The sequence below is a fragment of the Canis aureus genome, chromosome 12 (assembly GCF_053574225.1).
Source record: "Canis aureus isolate CA01 chromosome 12, VMU_Caureus_v.1.0, whole genome shotgun sequence".
Taxonomy (NCBI): domain Eukaryota; kingdom Metazoa; phylum Chordata; class Mammalia; order Carnivora; family Canidae; genus Canis; species Canis aureus.
Window position 1 is genome coordinate 9,996,352 of NC_135622.1, and position 23,404 is coordinate 10,019,755.

General features: G+C 39.8%; 1 protein-coding gene across 8 annotated transcripts in view; it reads right to left on the bottom strand.

The window, feature by feature from the left end:
• The window catches only part of MAN1A2 (mannosidase alpha class 1A member 2), a 213,343-nt gene extending 192,406 nt beyond the window's left edge, over window positions 1-20,937 (bottom strand). For 4 of the 8 annotated variants that reach the window (XR_013348948.1, XM_077842686.1, XM_077842687.1 and 1 more), the window contains exon 1: window positions 19,869-20,937. Coding sequence is in view for 6 of the 8 variants with exons in the window: in XM_077842686.1 (XP_077698812.1) it covers window positions 19,869-20,170 (302 nt within the window). In the remaining 2 variants the exon portion in view is untranslated. The remainder of the gene's footprint in view (window positions 1-19,868) is intronic. The other 4 variants (XR_013348949.1, XM_077842689.1, XM_077842685.1 and 1 more) reach the window with 3 other exon arrangements.
• Between the last annotated feature and the right edge of the window lie 2,467 nt (window positions 20,938-23,404).

Here is a 23,404-nt window from a genome sequence, read left to right on the forward strand (position 1 = left end):
AGTGTGCTATGTATTTTCACATTTTCACATTACTAGTATTGATTTTGTTCAACTTTGTTCTGTTTTCTCACAACTCACTGACCTTCCTTAAAACAGCTAATTTGAATTTTTTATCCGTTACTCATAGATCTCCATGTCTTTGGATTTAGTTACTGAAGGACCATTGTGATCACTTGGTGGTGTTGTGTTTCCTTGGTTCTTCATGTTCTCTGGGAGTTTTGCACTGTACTTTGTAGCTGAAGTATCAGTCACCTCCTCCAGTCTACAAACTGCCTTCAGGCAGGAGGCGATATACCTTCCATCAACTCTAAGACTCTAAGGCTTTTTCAGACTTTCTATGGATACACCACTTCTTGTTCCCATTTGTGGCAGAAGTCTCAATTCTATACACCTTTTCTCAGTCCTACAGTGCAAATGACTGCCTCTTTTGTCTTCCCAAAGATAGCACTACTGCACAAGTTTGTGCTCTCTCCCTGAGCCACAAATTTAGATGTGCCAAAGTAGGCCTTCAGGAGCACAAAGACCTGCTGTATAGTAGGAGGAGGTGTGAGTAGGCACAAGAGGATGCTGAGGGTGCCCACGGTTCAGCTGAGGGTATGTGCAGGTATGGCTTTTCCAGCAACTCAGGAGTGACCCTCTTGATGGGAGTCTGTGAGGCAGTTAAGGAGGTCTGTATCTCTTGAATGGTTTTTCGTTGTTTTTTTTGTTTGTTTGTTTGTTCTTGAATGTTTTCCAAGAGTCCTGCCACCATCCCAGTCTTTTCTCACATCTCAGCCAGGGAGCTCCCAAATTTAATACTCTACATGAGAGAGAAATGCACTTCTTTGGCAGCATCTGGTATAGCTGGGGAAGCTGGTGTTCACTTACCCATTCTGCCTTTCCCCCATGGGTGAAATCATGGGCTGAGATGGGCTCTGGTCCTAAGTTGTGCTCCCTCGGGGGAATGCTGATTCTGGTAAGGCCAAGTTGCTCCTTTCACCCAATCCAGTGAGTCCAAACTCATAATTTTTTTCGCTTCTACGGAGTGCTGGAACTTCTCTACTAAAAACCTGGATGCCCACCAAGGTTCTCTTGTCCACGGGTGAATGCCTCAGTGTTCTTCAGGGGCTTCAGACTGCAGCTGAAAAAGGCTAGAGCCAGGTCACAGGCCAGTTTGCAGGGCCCACAGCCAGAACAGAGGTCTGTCTGCCTATTATCTGATGCATGGGTGGGTAAAACTCCTCCTGGTCCTTTGGTGTACAGTGCTGATTGCACAGCCCCCACACAGGCAGTTTTGTTCATGTATAAATGCTGAAATACTGTGGTGGGTGGTGGCAGACAAAAATGAGGAATATCTTATACAACCATGATGCCGACATCACTCTTCCCATAGCCCTTTATTTATAAATCTTGTTTTCATATTTATCATCTTTCTGTAAATTTTTTATTTTTTTAATGCTTAGGACATTATCTTACACCATGTTATATTCCCACTGTTTGAAACACAGTACTTAATAAAAACTTGGAAAAATGAATGCATGAATAATCACATGGAAATCCACCTTCATTTTCATATTTCTGAGATCCTGTTGTTCCAAGTTGATCCTCTATGTCCTCTATTTCATCCCCCTATAATAAATATGGTGCTGTTTGTTTCCTTCATGTGATCATTTTGATTACCATCTCTTTCACATATCTTGTTTTTAACCCAACCTATTTTTATGATTTATTGTGAAGGAAAAATAAAAAACCCACATTTTGTCAATTTACTTCAAGTTTTGCTATATCGAGATTAAAATCTAAGCACAGGTACTGCAGATGCACAGATAAACAAAATGTATATGCAAAAATCCATTATAAAACAAACCTTGTAAGAAATTCAAAGCATTTCCTTATCATTCAAAAATATGCAACAAAGAAATAGTAAAATCTTTACCCCAAGATAGAAGTTCTAAATAAAACAAAGCCTGGTTATCCTGCAATGAATCAGAAACTGGAAATGGGTATAAAACTCAAAAGAAAAAGAAGAAGCTACTACTATGGGCATAAAACTCAAAAGAAAAAGAAGAAACTACTATGCATACAGTAACTCTCAGTTTCCTTCTTTCACCCTCAGTGTTAAGACTTTTATTTCACAATGCTCTTTTGTCTTAGAAGGTGGCTTAGTATATTTTAAATAATCCTTTTAATTGGCTAAAAAAGTGTAAAGAATAAAGTTGGTAGTTTTATTATTATAAAGAAAATAATTGTTTATATCTCCCCCCAAAAAATCATAATCATCAAAAAGTAACCATTAAATGGAGAGAGGCCAGGGACAACATTAATATGCTGGATTGTTGACTGTAAGAAATCGATTCATAAATGCACCCTGTTTACTGCAGCATTGTTTCCAATACCAACATATGAAAGCAACTTAAGCATCCATCAATAAATACATGGATAAATATGGCATATGGCATAAATATACAATGGAATATTACTCAGCCATTAAAAAATAAAATTTTGCCATTTGCAACAACGTGAATGGCCCTAGAAGTATAGCATATATATCTGCCTGGGTATAGCATAAGAAATATAATCCATAGTACTGAAACAGCATCGTATGGTGACAAGCACAACATATGTGTATAGACTTGTCAAATCACTATGTTGTAAACCTGAAACCAATGTAACATTGTGTGTCAACTATACTTCAATTAAAAAAGAGAGAGAAAGAAAGAAATCATCTGTTCAAAACAAAACATCACCATAGGTCATCTGTGAAGACATAGAGAGTTTATTCTAAATATTTTTTTTAAAGTTTTGGTTAAATGACTCCTGCTCTCCCTGTGGAGTGAAGCATTATCCATTCAGGCTTTAGTGCAGTCCTCAGCCCAAAGCTGCTATTTTCACCACCAGCACCTTTACCAAGTACCCCCTGCCCACACCTGAAACAGTTATATTCAGAAACAAATGCTGTAGCCAGCCATCTACCTTTCTTCCTGGTAAGCTCTGCTTTCCCATCTTCTAGTTTTGAACCTTCCTTCTCCTCCTTGTTTCTCGAATTCTTCTCTGGGTTCACATCTTCCTTCTCCACCTAGCCTCTTCAAGCTGACAACTTGCTTCTACGGTCTAAATTTATTTGGTCTCTCCCAAAGACACTATCTCTTAGAAATGACTGTGTTCCTAAAAATTCACATAGACTGAATGTTTGTAACCCTAAATGCCTGTATGCTGAAACTGACCGTGAACATGATAGTATTTGGAGATGGTGCCTTTGAGAAGTAATCTGGTTTAGACTGAATAACGGTGAGACCCTCACAATCAGATTAGTGGCCTTACAGGGAAAGAGAAATCTTTTTTTCTCCTCCGACCATTCCTGTCCTACCCTAAGCACAAAAGAAAGGTCGTGTGAGAACACAATAAAAAGGCAGCCACCTATAAGCCACGAAAAGAGCCTTCGCCTGAAACCAAATCCTGCTGGACCTTGATCTTGGACTCTCCAGCCTCTAGAACTGTGAGAAATAAATTTGTTATTTAAGCCATCAACTCTATGGTATTTTGCTATGGCAGCCCACACAGACTTACACAGCCACCTACTCCCAGCTCCAAGCCCTGCCAGTCCACAAACTAATGATAACTCAAACGTTTTTAATTTTTTTAAGACTTTATTTTTCTAAGTAATCTCTACACCCACTGTGGGGCTTGAACTCACAACCCTGAGATCAAAAGTCACATGTTCCACCAACTGAGCCAGCCAGCCAGGTGCCCCTTAAAGTTTTTAATTTTAATTAAGCCCAACTTAACTATTTTCAGAAGAATCTGCTGCCTGTGCTCTCAGTGCCCTATCCAAGAAATCACTGCCAAATCCAACATCATGAAGCTTTTCCCCTAAGCTTTCTTCTAAGTTTCATAGTTTTAGCTCTTACATTAGGTCTTTGATCCATGTTGAGTTAATATTTATATATGGCGTTGAAGATTTTATTTTTTTGGCTTGAAAAGGAATAAAGTCCCTGAACCAAAGAAAAGTACTGAGAAGCAAAGCAAGGAAGTAAGAAATAAAGCTCAAACTAGAGGGTGAAGACAGTGAAGTAAATAAGGTCAGTAATAATCTACAGCCCTTCATTAAGATAATCCATATAATCCAGTGTTTCTCAAATGCACTATGGGCATTTTGGGCAAGATAATTCAATTCTTTGTTGTGTGGAATACCAGAGCACTGCAGTGGTTAGGATTCTTGGTCCCCATCCACTAAATGCCAATAATGCTACCCTTCCCACCAGCAAAAAATGTCCCCATGTTTCCAAGAACCCTCTAAGGAGAGAATACTGACCCCTGTTTTAAACCACTGCACAGGAAGTACTCAAAGGGTGGAGTCGAGAAAGACAGTTTCTATCTAAATTTCTAAACAACACAGCACACACGAGAATTTCATCCCCAAATATAATACAAATGACTGTAATAAAACTTACGATTCTTTTCAATTTTCTTTATGTTTCTTAAGATGTTAATATGTAATCCCTTACCTAAATTGAGGAATTCAGCACTATACTGGAAGCAGAATCCCTTCTCTTCTTATAGAAGCCAGACAAGATAGTCTGTCTATCATCTAACAACAAAAGAGCCTATGACCCACACTTGGGCAATCAGATGCTCTGGCTGGAACTACAGAGCTGAAGTAAGTGACATAAAGAAACAAGGACTCAATTTTAGAAATAATTCAGGAAGCAGATCCAGTGTTAAAAGGTAGCAAAGCTATAATCAGTGCTCAGTAACCAGCAGCACTGACAGTGGTACTGCTCACTATGGTTCTGCATACCCAGCTTCCTGTAATGCCTGTTTTCTAAACCTAGCTCTCTAGCCTTTATGTCAATTCCGAACGCCAACCAATATCCATCCAATAAATACCTTTTTTAAGCATGCGTTACACTTGGTTTCTACTGTTGTACCCAAAATTCTTCTACTGTAATCTTTTTAATGCAGATGGAAAAGGTATTCTGGGACTATGACCTAAACTGATCCCTCTGACTCACTCACTCTCAAATGTTGCTAAGGCAATCCCAACCAACACAGAATGAAAAATTCTGACCCACTACCACCACTGAAAAACAGTGGAGTTCCATCAAATGTTTAAAACTCCCAAGTTATGCTGAATATGGCATAAATGAGAACAAGCTGGAAAGCAGGAGGGTAGTCAACCACCCATTATTACTAGTTACTATTACTCACTGATATACAAAGTACTTTCAGGAATCTGGGACGAGACGTGGCATTTGGCAAGGCACTAACCTATATAGCCTCCTCTCCTGCAAAGCTATTCACATGCCTGAGTTGCCAATTGCTACAACTTCCAGCGTTGAAGTAAAAGGGCCTCCCTCAGTCACTCCTGTGAAGAGGTGCTTCTGATCTCATCTGCCCAGTTCAAAACCATCACCTGAGGGAGGCTACAAGGGTCTCCACAGAAAAGGACCATCCCAAAGAGGATCCATTTTGCCTAAGGTGAACTACTGGCTATTCAACTCCAATTCTACAAAAAAGAGGCCCCTCATAGACAGCTTCTCTGACTGCTCATATGGACCTAATTAAAGTCCATACACTAAAAACAAGGAAGCTATAGATAGCACCAGTGAGCAAACCCAATTCTTCAATTCCAAATCCACTCTTCTACACTTCCTTCATGATGCTGGGGCTTGATCTGCAAATTATCTCTCTTTTATCAACTGGATTCCTAACTAGGTTCAGCCAATAAGCAGTACTAAAGGGAGACTGGAAAGCAGAAGGATAGGATATTGATAACCTAATTTTAAAATACTTAATGGATGTCAAAGATGTAGCAATTATAAACATATATATATAATTATTATAAATACCAAACAACAGAACCCCAATGCATATGAAGCAAGCATTGATAGGACTGAAGGAAGAAACAGACAACCTTACAATACTAGTTGGAGACTTCCAAACTCAACTTTCAATGATGACTAGAACAGAGATGATGTAAATAATTCACCAAATAAAAATAGAAACATTACTGCTGACCTTACAGAAATAAAAAAGATTAAAATACAGTGCTATAAACAAGTGTACACAACCAAATTAGGAAATCTAGATGAACTGGACACATTCCTAGAAACATACAAACTACAAAAGGTGACTCAAGAAGACCTGTAACAGGATAAGAATCTGGAATCAGGAATCAAAAACCTCCCAACAAAGAAAGGCCCAAGACCAGAAGGTTTCACAAGTGAATTCTACCATATTTAAAGAATTAAACACCAATCCTCCTCAAACTCTTCCTAAAAATAGAAGAGATAAGAACACTTCTTAACTCATTCCATGAAGCCAGCATGACCCTGATATCCTATGTATATAGAAAACTCCCAAGAATCCACAAAATGACTACTGGAGATAAGGGAACTTGGTAAAAGTGAGAGCACAAGCTCAACACACAAAAATCAGTTATGTTTCTATACATTACAAATGAAAAATCCAAAAGAAATTAAGAAAACAATTTCATTCATAATAGCATACAAAAGAATTAAGTACTTAGGAATAAATTTTATTAAAGAGGTGAAATACTTATGCACTGAAAATTACAAATATTGCTGAAAGAAATGGAAGGAGACAAATAATGAAAAGATATATTATGATCATGGATTAAAAGACTTATTATTGTTAAATGATAATACTGCCCTAAGCAATCTACAGATTCAACAAATACCTAACAAAATTCCAACAGCTACTTTTGCAGAAATTGAAAAGCTGATCCTCAGTTTTGTAAGGAATTGCAAGTGGCCCCAACTAGAGAAAACAATCCTGAAAAAGAATAACATTGTTTGGAACACTCACATTCCCAATTTCAAAACTTGAAACTTTCAGTAACCAAAACAGTGTGGTACTATTCTAGGTCATGGATTCCTATCTCTGAATGAATTTTTGAGATCATGTTGTATTATATTCTACTGCATGTGAAGTGTGTGCAAATCCAGTGGTGCTGAATCATGAGATAACTATTTAAAATAATGTCTCTCCTCCCATTTGCATCTTTTTTATTCTGACTGCTCGCTCTCTTTTTCCTTCATCCCCATTCTCTCTAAAATATGCATCAATGTGTGGTCTTTTATGCCTATGACTGATGCCAGTACAAAATCCATTATTTGATTTTTTGTATATTAAATAATGATTTATTTTTTTATGATAATCTGGAACTAAATGGGTATAAGCTACGTAATTTCAAAAAAAAAAAAAAGAACAAGTGTGGTACAGGCATAAGGACAAACATACACATGAAAGGAACACAACTGAGTGTCAAGAAATAGACTCATACTAGTACAACCAATTAATTTTCAAGAGGGTTCCAATCCTATTCGATGGGGGAAAAAGTTTCCTCAACAAACGGCACAGGGACAACTACAGAGCCACACGCAAAATAATGAAGGTGGACCCCTTTCTCACAGCATACATCAAAACTCAAAATGGATCCACAACCTAAATATAAAAGATCATAAAAGTCTTAAGTAAATCTTCATGACCTTGATTTAATAATAAATTCTTAAATATGGCACATTTGTTGAATGGGCAACAAAAGAAAATTGGGCTTCATCAAAATTAAAAACGAATTACCCTGCTAAAAGATGAATGGGTCAACCAGGAAATTAGAGAAGAATTAAAAAGATTAATGGAAACTAATGAAAATGAAGATGCAACCGTTCAAAATCCTTGGGATATGGCAAAAACAGTCCTAAGAGGCAAACACATTGCAATACAAGCATCCGTCAAAAAAACTGGAAAAAAACTCAAATACACAAGCGAACCTCGCACCTAAAGGAACTGGAGAAAGAACAGCAAATAAAACCTACACCAAGTCGAAGAAGAGAGATAATAAAGATTCGAGCAGAACTCAATGAAACAGAGACCAGAGGAACTGTAGAACAGATCAACAAAACCAGGAGTTGGTTCTTTGAAAGAATTAATGAGATAGATAAACAACCATTAGCCCAGCCTTATTAAAAATAAAAAAGATCCAAATTAATAAAATAATGAATGAAAGAGGAGAGATCACTACCAATAGCAAGGAAATATACACAATTTTAAAAACATATTATGAGCAGCTATATGCCAATAAATTAGGCAATCTAGAAGAAATGGACGCCTTTCTGGAAAACCACAAACTACCAAACCTGGAACAGGAAGAACTAGAAAACCTGAACAGGCCAATCAATAACCAGGGAGGAAATTGAAGCAGTCACCAAAAACCTCTCAAGACACAAAAGTCCAGGGCCAGATGGCTTCCCAGGGGAATTCTATCAAACGTTTAAAGAAGAAACAATACCTATTCTACTAAAGCTGTGCTGAAAGATACAAAGGGACGGAATACTTCCAAACTCGCTTTATGAGGCCAGCATCACCTTAATTCCAAAACCAGACGAAGACCCCACCAAAAAGGAGAATTACACACCAATCTCCCTGATGAACACAGATGCAAAAATTCTCAACAAGATACTAGCCAATAGGATCCAACAGTACATTAAGAAGATTATTCACCATGACCAAGTGGGATTTATCCCCGGGATGCAAGGCTGGTTCAACACTCGTAAAGCAATCAACGTGATTGATCATATCAACAAGAGAAAAAACAAGACTATGATCCTCTCAATAGATGCAGAGAAAGCATTAAGATTTATGTAAAACTACATTCATATTACACTTAATAATAAAACAGCACTCCATGCTAATCCAAAAGAAATACACAGAAGGACAGAAACCCAGAAACAAACTTATGAAAATATGAAAAAACTGTTTCATGGAAGAAACAGCATTACAAATCTATAGCAAAGGACATATTTCAGTAAGTAGCACAAGGAAAACTGGACACACATAGAGAAAACTATAAACTCAATCCCTACCTCATCACATACAAAAATCAAAACCAGGTAGGTTAAATCTAGATGTGAAGAACAAAACTTAAAAGCTGCCAGAATTGAGAATACAGGTCACTATAACTTCTAGGTTTAAAAGCATTCCCTAAGCAAAATTCAAAAAGCAAAACCATGAAGAGAAAATATTAACAACTTCAATTACATTAAAATTTTAAGCTTCTGTAACATTAAAGAAACCATAAACAAAGTATAAAAATAAGGCATCCATTTTGAGAAGTATGTGAATGCATATGTATGTGTAATGCATATAACTAACAAAGAATTCACTCAAAATATAAAATTCATGCCAACAAGAAAAAGGAGAAAAACCCAAAAGAAAAATTGGCAAAAAAAATGTGAACAAGCAACTCAAAGATTTGGAAACTCAAACAACCAATGTTAAAAAAGTTCCACCTCACTAGTAATCAGGGAAATAAAAACTAAAATTAGCATCAGATTGGTAAAGATGTTCAAAGTCTAACAATACCATGACTTATAAAGATGCAGGTAGGAATGCAAACTGGTACAACCACTCTACAGACAATTTAGCAAAAAAAATTTGAGTCCATGATACACCAACTTTACAACTCAGTAGTTCTATTAAGTTTTTACCGTGGAGAAAAATGGACTATCATAAGTCATAAAATGGACTAAGTGAATAAAATAATTGAACCACAGCCCAATATATCAACATACATTATATTGTTTTAAAAAGGTTGAGCAAAAAGAAAAGCTTGCAGAATGACATATATAATGTTTAAGAACATGCAAAACAATATATATTATGATTATGTATTTATATTTATTTATATAGATAATTTTATCAATATATCCATCGTAGAAGTATAAAATCATGTACTTGAGAAAGACAATGTCAAATTCAGGCTAGAAGTTTGCCTCAAGAAGGGTAATTTTCAGCTAAAACAGGAAACTGTTATTTTAAATAGCAGGTACAGTGACATTAATATTATGTTAAGACTTTTATGTATGCTTATAACGCTTTTAAAAAAATGATAGAGAACCTATGCTAGATATCAAAACATACTATTATAAAACTATGAAATTAAAACAGTGTGGTGCTTTGGGGAATAACCAGAAAGATCAATGGAGGGTAGGGGTTTAAAAAAAAAAAGAGCTATGCACATACTGGGATATATTATCATTTATTTAAAATAACCCCCTGTTGACAGACACTTAGATCATTTAAATATGTCATGTTATAGCTTGAGGGGACATTCTAGAACATTTCTGTATGTAGTGATGTGAAGATTTCCCAAGTTCTTAGAAGTGCTGAATCAAAGAATATGCACTTTAAATTAGCTGATACAACCAAATTGTTCTTCACAAAAATTCTATTAATTTAGACTTCCAAACAGCATTTAAGTACAAGAGGAGCCAGCTGCTCAATGTTCACTGTACTTGAGGTATTACCAATCTTTTTAAGTACTCTACTTTTTAAGTACAGGGGAAAAATCGTGAAAAGGTAAATGTTTATTGATGACATCACTAATTAAAAGAAAAATTATTCACATTTATTATTTTATGCATAACAGATACATACCAGATAGAAACCTTGTACCAGATGCCACCTTACTGCCACGTGACATACCAGATAGAAACCTTGTACCAGATGCCACCTTACTGCCACGTGATTTAGGAGGTCACGTATGCACATATAACTTTACAAATAAACTTACAAATATAACCATATGTAGCTATACACACAAATACATAAATACATACAATTGTGCCAGATCTTAACTGGTTGGCATATTTTTTCAGATGCTAGGATCTAGTTCCCGACTGAAAAAAAGCTATAGAACATCGCACCTTATTTCCAGATAACACAGCCCATATTCCAGAAATGCATAAACTAATGACATAAATGCACTAGAAAAAGAGAGGAGGGAAGATTAAGACGATAACCTATCTGAACTCTCAAAAAATGCCAACGACCTGAATGTACACACTATGCCTCTGGGTGAAAAGATATCTCTAGGACCCACAGAATCTGACTTCAAAGATGATAGCATATACTTTAATAATGATGTTAAGATCTGAACCTAAGATTTAAATTTTTCAGTAGTGTTCACATCAAAATTAATCTTCTATAATCCCCAATACTTAGTATCATGCTTAGCACATAATAAATACTCAAAAACTCTTGCTGAATAAATGAACGTGACCAATATCCTTTAATGGTAACATCATTACCACTAAGAAGAGATAAAGAGATCTGCATTAAGTGACAGAAGTTGATTTTATAAATATGTAAATGTCAAAAATTTAAAAGGAAAAATGATATACACATTGTTCTTCGTAGTCTCCAGATTACTTCATATCCTTTTGTTTCTTGTTTTCGTTTCTTTAGCTCATTATATAACTTGTCCCTAAATTTCTTGTTAAGGATACTGGGAATAAAAAAAAAAAAAAAAAAGAAAGAAAAAAAAAAAAACACTTTCAACGGCATCTCTCAATATTAAGGTTAGGAAATCAAAGAAAATTTTGTACCAAGAGTAATAAGAGCCTTCACAGGTCTGAGGCCTGAACTTAATTACTCAGAGACTCGTGGTCTTCCACAGCATCTATCCTAAAGACTTAGACAACAAATTAAGAGATGGAATTGTTAACTGGGCTCAAACATGACACCTGGAAATATTTTTGTAACTACACCTATTTCCTTAATTCAGGCCAGCATATAAAATGTTCCCAAAAAATGTTCAATAAATTATACTTTCAAGTTTGGGAGAATCAAGAATGTGTAAAACAGCATTTCATTCATTTATACCTCTAAAATTGGTATAAATTTTATTATATAATCATAATATTATATAAATGAATTATAGTCACATATGAAATGGTTTTTAACCTTAATTTTTATATATAAAAATGCCACTAATTCCCACTTGGAATACATTTTGCTTTCACTGTATTTGTGATATCGTCAAATAAATTACTACACATTCTTCAGTTCCCTACTTCATGAAATTATTAGTATTTCATATGTATGAGCTAGAAGGAATCTTTAAAGAGTCAATCAATTCCCTCACTTCATAAGTAAGACACAGGGAAGTTAAACAGCTTATCTAAATATACTCAAGCAAGAAAGGACAACACTGAAACTAGAGCCTCCATCTCTTAACGCTGAGCCTGATGTGCTTTTAAATATACAATGTCTTCCTTCTGGACTACACAAATTCCAAGATAGGACACTGAAATGAATGCCCTCTGAAGGAGATTTTTCTTATAAACCTAATTTGTAAATAAATCTCCAGTGCATTCTTCATTATAGTCATGTTCTAAAAGGATAAAGTTCCAGCAAAGGTTCAATGGCAATCAAAACAAACTTTTCTGACAGAATGTGCACAATAATGAACAATAAAAACAGCAAACGACTGTCCTAGCCAATTAACATGTAGCATCGGCCCGAACCATAAGCTAATTTTTGTAATAATTTTCAAACAACAGTAAACAGAACATTTGCCCCGTTAATCAATTAACGTTTACATGTACTACTGATTTCAAAAACAGGAGCCATCCTTCTCTGTGGGGTAAGTTCCAAGACCCCTAAAAGGATGCCTGAAACCCCAGATAGTAACAAACTCTATATATGCCATTTTTTCCCCAAGCATACCTATGATAAAGTTTAATCTATAAATGAGACACAGTAAGAGATTAATAACTCATAATTACAATATACTGTAATAAACATTATACGAATGTGGTCTCCCTCTCTTTCTCAAAACACCTTATTGTACTGCACTCTCTCTTCTTATGATGATAATGATGTGTGATGATAAAATCCCTACACGATGAGAGGCAAATGTAGGCACTGTGACCTAGCGTTAGGCTGCTACTGACCTCCTCAGGAGGAGGATCATCTGCTTCTAGAGTGTGGCTGACCACAGGTAACTGACCTAGAAAAGTGAAACCGCGGTTGTGGGGGACTACTGGAGATATTTCGTTTCTGAGGTGCCAACTTTCAGCATGATATAAATTTTATAGTTATATTTGTAAAAACTGTTACTAATACCTAACTTACAAGTCTGACGACATGAAGACTAAAGGTTAAATGTGCAAAAACATGTATCACATGCTACTGTTTTCTTCTTTTCCTAAAGAAGGGGAAATTCAACTTAGATACATGTACAGGAATAAGTATGTTATAGACAAGGCCAAAAAGAATTACACCCTCACTTTAAAAATTATTTTTAATAAAGGGCCTTTATTAAAGACTTACACTTCTCACTTTAAGACATCATTCCTCCTACTTTAGCATCTTACCTCTTAATTCTTCCTTGTGTTTTGTTTATACCTTCCTTTATGGAATTTGTCACCCTGCTATGCACATCATTTATTCAACAGGTATATACTTGCATTAAGGACCAAATGTACTTTAAGCATTGGACATATAAAGATAAAAGACAGTCATTTGCCCTCAAGGAGCTCATGCTCTTTTAGGAGAGACAGAGAAGTAAGCAAAGACACTAAAACTACAATCACATACACATGAAAGATAAAGTACATGGGGAAAAAAACACTACCTACAGGCAGGGGAAGTCAAGGGAATAAACCCGTAAGTGGATTTGGGCAATCTCAGCTGTAATGGATAAATTAATATTAACAAGAACCCTGTAGATCAGAAAATACTATTAGGAAATAAGATTAAATGCAAATCACTCAAAGTAACTGAAGCACAGAATTACAATAAATAATGCTGATAAAAATAAAATCTAATTTCAGACTACATGTTACAGAGACTACATGACCTACATAAGACAATGTTAATAATTTGGAAGTAATATTCTTAGATTGTATGTTTGATCCTTTAAAATAAGAAAATCCAAAAATATTAATAAGAGTACAGAAACATTTCAGAGCCCTGGAACGCTTCTTATAAAACGCAAGAGAAATTCTGGAAAGGCCATTATAGCTTTTAAAGCAAATAAAGTAATGCTTGAACAAACCTGATTTCCTCAAAACATTTAACTTAATCCAATAAATATGTTAACATATTAACATTCAATTTCTGGAGCACCATACAGTATGTCATCTCCTCAAATTTCCAACACTCACTGACGAACATGGAAATCAGAATTTATACATGCATACAAATGCATTCTGCATTTTAACCATATCATTCTAGTACTTTATTCGTTTCTGAGAAGAATTAAAGATATACTGACATAATCAGTGATTTTATAATGCTGAACTAATAGAAGTGAGGTCTCTGTCACTTGGCCTAGGATCAAAATGAGACTTTAAATAAGAATATACAAAATGCCATCTGGTGAACAGTGCCAAAATACAACCTCTTCCAAATCACTATCAATACTTACGAAAGATGCACAACATGATAAAAACTCAGGTTAGCAAAGAAATAAGAGCCATCACGTTAGAATATGGAAGAATTCTTTACTGATAACCATACTGATTGTACAGAATCAAGCCTTACCTTGTGCAACAAAAAATACCCAAACTGCTACCCTACCCCAATGTAACTGATCTCAGAGACTAAGGGTCTGTCCCAAATGGGAAAACGGACTAGAGACCTCCACACAGTCAGAGCACCCACTGTTCAACTTGCCTGTCCCCACCGTCTCTTCCCAATTCTTACCTTTATCTATCTGACCCGTTAGGTTCAGAGAGCAACTCCTGGAGGATGGGGAAAGTGCGTGGGAAACAGGATGAAAAATTGTTCTCTAGGTGGTAGGGGACAAGAAGAATCTCAGTAGCTGTCCATGAAGCTAACTATGCTCTGAATTTAGGAATTACACGAAAATGTACTCTAGCACCAAAGGGTTGCAAGGACTAAAGATGCTACTGTCACAGCAGAATAGAGGAAATTACAGAGATGACAAGGGTATTCACTTAATAAAAGTAGACAAAGTATATATGCATATATACACACACAATAAAGATATGGACATCAGACTGTTGATAAGTATCAAGTATCAACGGACATTACTTTATTCACATCTGAATAAAGGGAAGTGGGAAAACAACCATGAGCCAAAGATGGAAAGTACAAGGGAAAAAGTCCAGCAGACTTAAGAGGATAAAACGATGTTACTCCCCCCTAACAGGAGCAGAATGCCCTAACAACGGGCTAAAGGCAAAAAAAAAGGCATCAAGAGGGATGAGATAAGGATATTAAAATCAGAATGACAACAGTGAGATTTTAAATCTCTACTTTCCAATAAAAAGCAAACTGAATCAAGCAAAAAATGCAAATCACATGAAAATCTTGAAAAACTCACTAAAGCACACTGCAATCTGGACTAGACACATTTCAAGTTCAAAAGGGACATATCATTAGTGACTAACCCACTGGCCAGCACAGGTTTAGAGTGATTAAGTCCAGTACCATGTCTCACAGCTAGTTAGTAAAAAACCAAGATGCAATTTTAGGTCCTCCTAACTCCAAAGCTTGTTCTTTCTGTTTGAGGAAACCATCAGAAGTTAACATATCTTCTAACATTCAATTCATACGAACAAAATCATGACTAGAGGATGAAACTTATTGGCAATTCAAATAAATATTTAAAAAACAAAACCACAAAGCGCATTTATATAACCCCACCATTATCTAAAATGCCAGTTTCAAAAGTGAAAAATCCCTAAGAAAAATTTTAATTAGATAGGTAAGTCTATGATGTACACAAATTGTGAACATGATACTCTAGGTATATCAGCATATATTTATAACAACATTAATGGGTTTTATAACCAATACCTATTTTGGTCACTTTGAAATCACAGATGTTAAAGATGAAGGTCATCAATATTAAACCATGCACTTTACATTATTACCACCTGAAACCATGGATTATTTGTAAGCCACTTAATGGAAGGGAACATACAGGTCTTCTCATGAAAATACTTTATCTTAAATTCACGTAATATCAATTATATAAATTGAAATATTAATTCTGTACGGTATGTAATTCCTAGTAATCCGTAGCCATGCCACCCAGAAACTGGGAGTTACCGTGGACTCCCTCCTGCTCCTCCCTAGCCCCTGTATTCAATTAACTATCAATTTCTGTGAAACTTAACACTTTAACATCTCTTGAATCAACAGCTTTTCTCCACTCATTTCTCTCCTTCTCCATGATCACCACGTGGTCTAAGCTAATGTGCACTGTGACCTAGACTTGCCTAATTTCACATTTCCTCCTGCTCCTCTCCAATCCAGGGTTTCCAATGCAACCATGGTGATTACTTCAATCTTTAAAAAATGATTATGTCACTGCCTCGCTTTAGTGAAAACCCTTCAGTGACTTTCCATAGTTCTCAGGATAAAGACCAAAATACTTAAGTACAGACTCTCCAAGATCCCACCCATGGATTCCCAACTCAACAATCACCAGGTGAAATGCTGATTCATTAGATGTACTTATCTGGCAGTTTAGCTGAGCAGCATAAAATGAAGAGCACATGCCCCTCTAGAGGGAGTGCTGCTGCCCAGATCCAGCTCAGGGTTGCCATCTGAAAATACACACTTGGGTGTTGCCAGAGTCTCCCGATTTTTTCAAGAGAAATCAGAAATCCAGACTTTCACGTGACATCAGGAGATGTCTCCTGATACATGAAGGCTGGCAACTAACTTCTACTTTTCCTCGAACAACAAGGAGGCCAAATCTGACCTCTCATGTAGTCTCCTCACCTCACCCCACTCTGCTAAATCTCTACACCAGCCATTACTAAACATTTCTCAGATCCTCAGTGATGCCAGGCTTTTTTCTTAGGGTTCTCTCACACATGTGGTGTCCTCTGCATTGACCCACTTTTTCCCCATCTCTCTACTTCACTTAGGGATCCACTTGTTAGAAGTCTCTGAGCCATTCATTGCTTCCTCAGTGAAGCCTTCCCTATCCCCACTGCCTGCCCCTCAACTCCAATCCACAGGATAAATCACACCATGATGTGCTCTGACAGCACTGAGTACAACTTCATGACACTTATCACACTTTGAAAATTAATCTATTTATTTAATGCCCATCACCTTCCCCCCCCCCCCCCCCCTTGGGAAGCTCCAATGAAAGCAGGGCCTGACACACAGTAGACCTGTAATACACATTTGCTGCTAACTACTTTGGTTAGAAAATGTACCTTTAGACAACAAGGTTCAGGTATACTTTTTAAAATATTAACTGGGTGTTATTCTGTATGTTGGTAAATTGAACACCAATAAAAAATAAATTTATTAAAAAAATAAAAATAAAAAAATAAAATATTAATCTGGACCTAACTTTTCGGAAACAGGTACAGTATTTAAAGTAGTCTCAAAATTTAAATAAGTCAATTAAAACTATAGTAATTGCTAATCTTTACTGAGCACTTTGCATGTACCATCTCATTCAATACAACAATCCGTAAAGTAGAAGCCAACGCCATCCAGGGGAAGCAGCTTAGGCACAGAGTTTAAAAATTTCAAGATCATCCATCTAACCAGTGACAAACTAGGGTATGTATGAATCCTTGGGGTCAAGACTCTAGAACTTAAGCACCTAAACTACAGTACTACATTAACTCACTAATAAAGAAAAGTCAATTCAACAAGTACCCCTTAAATACCGTGAATAAGAAATAATGGCCATGATTCATTTTCCATTACTTAGCCATTAAAGTTAAGGCTCCTCACCCTGCACCCTTCTACACACACAAAATTAAGATAAATTATCAACTGTATTTTTAAAATTAAGATTTTTTTGAACCATATCCAAAATAGGTATGATTTTAGCACCAACTAGTTACATTAAATTATCTTTCTGAACAACTTTTTTTCTGAACTTTTAAATAAGCAAATGTTTCTACATTAGTTTGATGTTTCATGTCCCACATTTTAAACTTATTTGGATGGTTTCTATTTTGAAACCTATTTCATTGCCCAAGTTAGAAACTGCTACAGACTGTGCTTTCAGATATGATAAGCAACAATCAGTAACTTACCAAGAAAATACAAAAATAAACTCCTATAACCACAGAAGTATGTACTGAAGTAATACCGGGATCCCTCTTCACCTGAACCTTCACTCTGAATCTTTGCTTTCCAAAATTCAGGAACTAAGTAGATTTGAATAAATTTTCTCATATATCATTTGCCACCTGGGCTCTTGCCATCCAAAACTCATCCAATTCCTTACTATTAGAACTCAATAATGAACCAAAGCTCCAAGAACTCAAGAACTGAACAGTTTTGGATAACAATGCACAAAGCATATGCATTCACAGGTTATATAAATTTAAGAATTCTTGTTTAAGAACTTTAAGTAGGCTTTTTTTAAATGTAAATAAGATGGACATACCCATATTCTCATTCAGATCTTTTTTTCCCAAATCTTAAATTTTAACTACACTTAACTGAGAATTTTTTTGGTGAATGTTTTTAAAATAGAATGTTGCCATACACTGTATGTTTTTTAACCTTTAGACCACACTTGGAACGTAAAGAAAACTGTTGAGTACATACATGACTGATTAGTGTAATAACAGAGTTAGATAATGTCTGGCTCTCAAATCTGAAGCCAGTCATAAACACCCTTAATTTTCAAATATTTATCACAACTTGTATAAAAATCACAGGAAATAAGGTTCTCCAGGAAAACAGTACTTTCGGCATCAATTTTTCAGCAACATACTACACAGATCACATCAGATTTTTCTGGAAGTCACAAAGAGCAAAGAGCAAAATAAAAGAAACTGATGAGAAAGAGTATAGAAGTTGAAAATGATGGCAAAAAAAAGTCCAAATTTGGTTACAAAATAATGGCTTCAAACAATGTTAGAAGTAACAACTGCTCCTTAAGGTTCAGCTAAAAGAGAATCAGGAAGCAAATAATGAATTAACAAGATTGAGAAAAAGGAAAAACCAGCTGTCATTACAACACCGCATTATCCCAAGTATTTAACTTAGGCTCATATCTGAACCTAAGCTTTCTCAAAAACCTCGTGACTGATAAAAAGTTAGAACTAATGTCAGTTGAAAACAGAATTTAAGTATGGGTTTTTTTTTCACATACTTAAAAATTATTTTAAGAAACAGGAAAAAGGAGGAATTTAGCAGGCCCAAAAAAAAAAAAAAGTAGGTTTGGGAAAAATAAACTACTTTCCCAAACTCTTCTTTTGACACAAATTGCAAAAATGATTTAAAGAGACAGTCACACTAGGGCTCCTATTTTATCCTAATTTGGCTATATTCCCCCAAAAGCTCTCCTCAAATTTGGCGATCTGAAAGAATGTGAACCCTTAATCAACCAAATTGCAAAAGTTACAATGACACACTGCAACCCACATATTAAAAAGAAATAAAAACTAAAAAAACATAACCAAATCTTGTTAAAAGACACAAAATGAAATGACTGTAAGATTCAGTGATATTTTTAACAGAACTGATTTCCATATGGAACACGAAAACAGGTGCCCTGAAAATAACAGAAATCGGGGGGGGGGGGTATTTTTGCGTGCTGAGAAAGGACAGGAATATCCTGCCCATAGTCTGGCTTCCTAAAAAGCTAAGATTCCCTCCCAAGCTTTAACTACAAGCCAGAGGATAAGAGCCCTTTGGGAGAGAACAAACTCCTAGGGGCAGTCAGGATTCACTGGGTCTATTTCAGAGGGTGACACTATGAGTGAATGCAACACATTCTTAAAAAATGAAGGCGCAGCATATGTGATCGTTTCTTTTAAATTTTCAGACCTCCCAGTTGTTCACTTCAGACCTACCATCTCCGAACACAAATGTTCCTCCTAAATAAAACAAAGGACCTGGACTCAAATGAGGGTCTAGAAGCCCTTCCAGTCGCTGATTCTATTATTCTACCAGTTCTGAAATAACTACTCTATCAACGATTCAGGGAAAATCACATTTTACTGCAAAACGAACCAACAAACCAAAAAAAAAAAAAAAAAAGGGGGGGCAGATTTGATGCAATCAACCATACCTCGCTCTGCCAAATGCTAAAACCCAAACTTCTGAAATAAACAAACCTGTGTCTGTGTTCATCGGGTCCGTGGATCAGAAAGACTCCAGGGTTTTTAGCCCCTTTGCTGGCATCTACGTGAGGAATTAACACATCTTCCAAACCCAGATCAAAGCGTTTGTGTTTTGAAGAGTCTGGAAGGAAGAAGAATGCTCCAAAACACAGGGTGATGAAGGCACTTAGGATAAGGAGGAGGATAAACTTCTCGGAAAGTCTCAAGGTAGCCCTGTGGTGCGGGAAGGAAGGCGGTCCCAGGTTCAGAGGTGGTATCCTTCGTCCAGATAAGGGCAGCAGGGCCGGGGTAGTCATCGTTTACGCTCTTGCACGGAAAACCTTAAAAAGTTCTCATCTTACGTCACATGTACGGTACATTGAACAGTCTCCAAAACCGTGGCAAAAATGGAGAGACTCGATTTTGCTCCTCTTAGAGGGCTGTTGTGCTTTTTAATAGGGCACCTCTTTCACGCTCACCCAATTGCATTCAAAAACGTGTGTGGCCCCCACACGCTCGCTAGCGTGCGTCCCGTGGTGTGTCCTCTGCCGTCCGGCTTTCAGCACCTCCGCGGGTCACCACGAGTCTCCTCTTCATCCCTAAGGGCGGATGAGGCGAGCCACGCTGCAGAAAGGAGGCAAGGTGGGCTCTTCCATTCCGGCACCCCGCAGAGGGGCTCCGGGGTGGCCTCCCGCCCCCGGCGCGCGCCTCACCGGCCACCTCCGGTGCTCCGCCCGCAGAACCCCTTTACCTCGGCAGGCGGCCAGCAGCGAAGGAGGCAGGTCTCCCGCCCCGCCGGGAAGGCGAAGCCGCGGCGCCGGGCCAGCTCCGGGAAGGGGCCCTCGCTCGCCCGCGCCCGCGCCCGCGCCCGCCGACGCCGCCCCCCCGGCTCCGGGCTCCGGCTCGGGCTCCGGCTCGGGCTCCGGCTCCGGCTCCGGCTCGGGCTCGGGCTCCGGGCTCCGTTCCGCCGTCGCCCCCCCGACGGCCGGCGCGAAGGGCATCCGCGCCCCGACAGCCTGCGCCCTCGCAGCCGCCGCCGCTGTTGCTAGCGCACGGGTCTGGCGGGGAGCGGAACTTCCTCCTCGCGCGGCCACTGAGAAGCCCCGGCGTGTGCGGGGGGAGGGGAGCGGAGGGGAGGCGCGGCGGCCGCCCCCGCCCGGCTCCTCCTCCCGCCGCCGCCGGAGCTAACCCCGCCGCCCGCCGCCCGGACGCGGCCGCCGCTGACCCCGCCGCGCCCCGCCTCGGCGGCCCGGCCCCCGCGGCTCCGAGGCGTGGGAAGAAGCCGAGCCGCGGCCCCGCGGCCCGAGAGCCCGGGGCCGGCGCCTGCTCATTCCTCGCTCGGCGCTGAGGGGGCGGCGGCGGCGGCGGCGGCGGCGGCCCCGGGAGCGCAGGAGCGGCCGCGCCTCGGCCGGGCAGAGGTCGGCGGCGGCCCCGGACCCGGACCGGGCCCCGGCCCCGCCGGCCTGCGCGGGGGCCTCCTCGGCGCCGCCTCGGGTCGCCCTCAGCGGCGGGCGCGGGAGAGGCGGGTGCGGGAGAGGCGGCGCGGGGCTGCGGCCCGGTCCTCGGCCCTCGGCCCCTGCCTCCCAGGCCCGCCGGGCGCACACCGCCGAGGGCCGACGCCCGTTGCGCGCAGCCTGCACCGGGCCGGGGAAGCGGGCGGGGGCGGGGGCGGGTGGCGCGGGCCGGCCTGCGCCCCGACCCGCCAGTGGGCGTCCCCGGGCGCCGAGGGTGAGGTGCGCGCGCACGCTCGCGGCCCCGCCCCGCCCGCCCGGCCCGCGCTCCGGCCTCGCGCCGCTGGAGGCTCCGCCGCCCCTCGAGGCCCCCCCAGCTCCCCGCAGCCGGCTCGGCCGCTGCCAGCGCCAGTTAGCGGCGTGGACCCGGGCCTGGGGGGCGGGGGCGGGGGGCGGGCCCGGGGCGCGAAGGCCTCGCCGCAGTTGAGGCGCCGCTCAGTGACCCGGCTCTGGCCTCGAGCCCTGCTGGGTGGGCGCCTCCGCCTCCGCCTCCGCCTCCGCGGGACACGCTCGGTCCCCAGAGCGCCACGGCCGCGCCGCCCTCGCCTCGCCTCTGCTCGGGCGTGTTCCGTGCAGCCGCGTGCACGCCGCTGGGCGCCCGGGCGAGCATCCCTGGGAGCGTCGACCACAGGCCCGCCCCGCTCTGTGCTAAAAATGGCGGCCGCGCCCTCTCCGGGGGCTTCCGAGGCCCGCGTGGCACCAGCCCGCGTGGCCCTGCCTGGAGCAGCCTCCTCGAGCCCTTCCCGTCGTCTCCTCACCCTCACACCACCACTCCCGTTAAAGACGAGGATGAGCCCGAAGGTGCTGAAACCCAAAGGGGCGATAGTGTCTCAATCCAGGCCTAGACGCAATCGAGTCCGTTCCTTCATCTATAAATATTGAAAAGAGCCATGTTGTGATAAAAGTCCAAAAAAAATTATATATACATGCATATATATATATATATATGGTGTCTTGCAGCTTCCACGTTGAGGATTATTCTAATATCAAAATAAGTTGTCATTCTCCCAATGCATCCTTACTGATGGCTAAGGATGTGGGTGGGGGAGGAGGCCCTTAAATGCCAGGGGAGAAAAATGAAGTCTTAGCTCAAAAAAATCAAGCAAAAAAAAAAAAAAAAATCTTCATGCTCATTGGCACAACTCAAAAGCACATTCCAGTCTGCACTATTTTCAGAAGCTCTGCATATCTACCTACCTACCATAGGACAAAAGAAGTCATTGTCGTTCACCATGCTTCACCAAATCAGAGATGAAAATGTTAAGGGAGGGCCACCTCTCACGAGTTGACCCAGTCATGCTGGCGGTAAAGTGTGCTGAATCCGAAGTGGGGTTTTTTGTGTTGGACACTTGTGAAGAGTGGTTAGTTTAAGAAACAGCGGTTTAGCTCTGCCTTCAGCCCAGGGTGTGATCCTAGGGACCCAGGATCTAGTCCCGTGTTGGGTTCCTTGCCTGGAGCTTTGCCTGTCTCTGTACCTCTGTGGGTGTGTCTCTCATGAAAAAAATAAATAATTCTTTAAAAAAAAAAAAAAAAAGAGGCCCTCCCTTCCAGAAGTGTCTATAAATGTGCCAAATTTATGAATAAGTTTCTAATGCTGAGCTTCTCTGGAAGCCAAAGGAGAAGAAACATGGGTTTCCTACTGGTGAGGTCATTATTTTCCATGAAAAGATGAGGGGAAATAAATATTGAGCTGTGAATGACATAGCAAGTTATGTGAGTCTGGAAAAGTAAATATCTAAGTTGACACCAAATCATTAACCACAGAGAGATCAATCCTAGGAAACCTGCTGTAACCTAGTGTGACTTCCACAGGCTCAACCTCATAGCCTTCGGAAAAGGCTTATATGTGCCCCTTCTTTCTAGCCTTCGCCTTTCTGCAAAATTCATTTTTCCTTCACAAGAGTAAAAACATCATTATTTAAATTTGAGGTTATTGTAAATTTCCAAACACAGTCTGCAATTCTAAAGCCATTGACGATGCTAGCAGTTATTTTATTATAATCCTAAACAAGCACCAAAAAGTAATGTGTAAAAAAAAAA